The sequence below is a fragment of the Tupaia chinensis genome, unplaced genomic scaffold (assembly GCF_000334495.1).
Source record: "Tupaia chinensis unplaced genomic scaffold, TupChi_1.0 Scaffold142914_1, whole genome shotgun sequence".
In the NCBI taxonomy this organism is placed as follows: Eukaryota; Metazoa; Chordata; class Mammalia; order Scandentia; family Tupaiidae; genus Tupaia; species Tupaia belangeri.
Genome location: NW_006202759.1, coordinates 184,540 through 187,230, shown reverse-complemented (window position 1 = coordinate 187,230; position 2,691 = coordinate 184,540). Strand labels below are relative to the sequence as shown.

At 42.5% G+C, this 2,691-nt stretch overlaps 1 protein-coding gene across 1 annotated transcript in view; it reads left to right on the top strand.

Moving 5' to 3' along the window:
* Positions 1 to 2,691, top strand: part of CYP4X1 (cytochrome P450 family 4 subfamily X member 1) — a gene marked incomplete at its 5' end in the record, with an annotated part of 27,076 nt that overhangs the window by 2,801 nt on the left and 21,584 nt on the right. The window contains 2 exon segments of the mRNA XM_006163764.2: positions 568 to 709; positions 1,815 to 1,859. Of these exon segments, the coding sequence (XP_006163826.1) occupies positions 568 to 709; positions 1,815 to 1,859 (187 nt within the window).

Genomic DNA, 2,691 nt, shown 5'->3' with positions numbered 1-2,691 from the left:
CTTTCTCTCTCTCTCTCTCTCTCTCTTTCTTTCACTGTCCTTCTCTAGTTAAATTAAATGAATAAATAAATAAGTAAATAAAGTCAAATAAAATAGTTCTTAAAAAAAAAGAAATTTTGTGAATCAATAAGATGTGGGGGAAAAAAGGAATGGAAAACAACTGTAGATGCCAGGGATAGTGTGGGAGGAAGGTGGGAAATGGCAGAGGGTGAGAAATAAAGGGAAAATACATATATACATATATATATATATATGAAACTAAAAATGGAAAATTATCAACAATGCCATGTATGATTAAACCACTATGCCGTATATTCTGGATGGGAAATCACATTTTGTATGCTTGTGACGATGCTCAGTGAATGAATGTAAATTAATTAATTAAAAAAGAAAATTATCCCCCAAGCTTAGAAATCCCAAAGGAAGCATTTTCACCCACTTCTAGAAAAGGGGCTGGGCCCTTTTACCTGTACAACCCTTTTGAGGCCCATAACTTAGCTGTGCCTGTAACAGGGGACAAGCCCAGCCTGGCTGGTTCTCTAACTTCCTTTCCCTTTTTCATTGCAGTTAATTCAGAACGGTAAAATGGAGAAGCTTGAAGAAACTGTTGAAAAATACCCCAGTGCTTTCCCTTGCTGGATTGGGCCCTTTCAGGCATATTTCATTATCTATGACCCAGACTATGCAAAGACATTTCTGAGCAGATCAGGTAAGAAAAGGGGTGAATCTGAAGGACCTAGTTCTCCTAGAACCGACATGTGCAAAGCCCACCGATAAGATTTGAAAGGACTCTTGAAGCAAAGATTAGTACTGGGCCTTGAAGAGGCACTTGAGACAGTATGAAAAGGTGCCAGTCTTACTTCCAATATTGAAGGAGAGTCCCACGGCCCTCCCCAGTCCCTGGTGCCATTCAGAACCCCATGGCCCTTGAGGTCAGCAGATCTTAAAGCCTATAGGCATTGACAGACTCTCCAGGGTAGTCCTTTGCCTATGACTTCAGGGTGCAGCACTCCCCATGTCTGCCCTGGTTCTGACCATAAGTTTTCAGGGGAAACCAGAAGTACCCTCACTTCCATTGTACGCGTGTAAATGTGGGTGCTAGGTCAGGGTCATTCATTTGCCAGTCAGACCTCTTGATTGTGATTCCAAATTTGTTTTCCCTTCCGGTGTTTTTCTCAACTATGTTCCCTTTGGGGGCATGAATCGTGGATGCCTCCTTCCAGGGCTTCCATTGTGGAAATACAATGCTCAAACATCCTGTTTTTACTCCATCCACGGAGGTCTCATATTCTAATCTTTCCCGTGCCATAGTATCCACCACCCTTAAAATCTAATGAAAGAAAATGGTCTTTCTCTGACCCCCTCCATGTTCCCATTCCCCCTGCTCTGACCTGTCTCATGTTCATCTTTTAAGGACAAGAGCTTTGTTAAAGATCTCCACGTTAGGGTTCAGGAGAACGCCAACAGGTATTTGCACCCCACTATCCAGGGTCTGCCTTCCAAAAAAAGATGTATGTTGTCCCAACTCCTGTTCTTGACTCTTTGCAAACCTCAGGCCATCTCTGTTTCTATGGGAAGAAGTGTGAACAAGAGAAAAATCTGGGGTTGAAGACCTGTCTGCTCCCTGGGGCTTGCTGTTCTCTGGCACCTGAATTAAGATTTGTGATCCTCTCAGGCTGCCAAGGGCTGCAAAGAGTGAATGCTTTTACTCACTATTTGTGGTTCATGCTAGGAAATGAACAAAACTTCAACCAACTTAAACTGGTAAAGGCCCCTCTAACCCTGTTTTCTGTCTCTTCTGCTTGACTCTGCAGATCCCAAGACTCAGTACCTGTACAGATTTATGACTACATGTCTTGGTATGTATGTACAAATGAATGATGCAATCCACTTGTACCTGAAGTCCCATTTCTATAGTAGAACATTCCAAAGAAATGTCAATCTGAATTCAGAAGTATTACAAGTAAAAGGGGGATGGGGGCGGCAGGTGGTATGGTGGTTAAAGGCTCTGGACTCCCACATGGCCAACCGCAGTTCAAATCCCAGACTGGGTAAGGGACCAGCAGGTGGCGTGGTGGTTAAGGCGCTGGACACTCCCACATGGCCAACTAGGGTTCGAGTCCTGAATCCAATGGCTTGCTTTCTCACTTCCTCTCTCTCTCACTCTTACCCTCTGTCTCTCTCTGGTCAAATTAAAAAATAAATGAATGAATAAATACAAAATAAAATAAATAATTATTAAAAAAAAAAAAGTCCCAGACTGGGTGACTTACTTTCTCACTTTCCCTTCCTCTCTCTCTCTGATCAAACTGAAAAATAATAAATAAAGTTAAACAAAGTAACTATTTGAAAAAGAGAAAATAAAAAAAAGTATGATAGGGGACCAGCAGGTGGCTTAATGGTTACGTCACTGGACTCTCATGTAAGCCACTGCAATTCAAGACCTGAACCCAGAGGCTTAAAACAAGTTGGGTATGTGTGCAGGCATGCCCCAGATCCTGAGAGAAGAATGGAGGAGAAGGGATTACAGTATGGCCATCCCCCCTAGGGGATAATTTCTCACTTTTTGTCTTTTTGTCTTTCTCTGTCTCTCCAGCAAGTGCATGTGCCCTATAGCAAAAACCTCCAAAAAAATAAATAAATAAAAGAGTAAGGTAGATCAGGGCCAGCAGGTGGCATGGTGGTTAATGC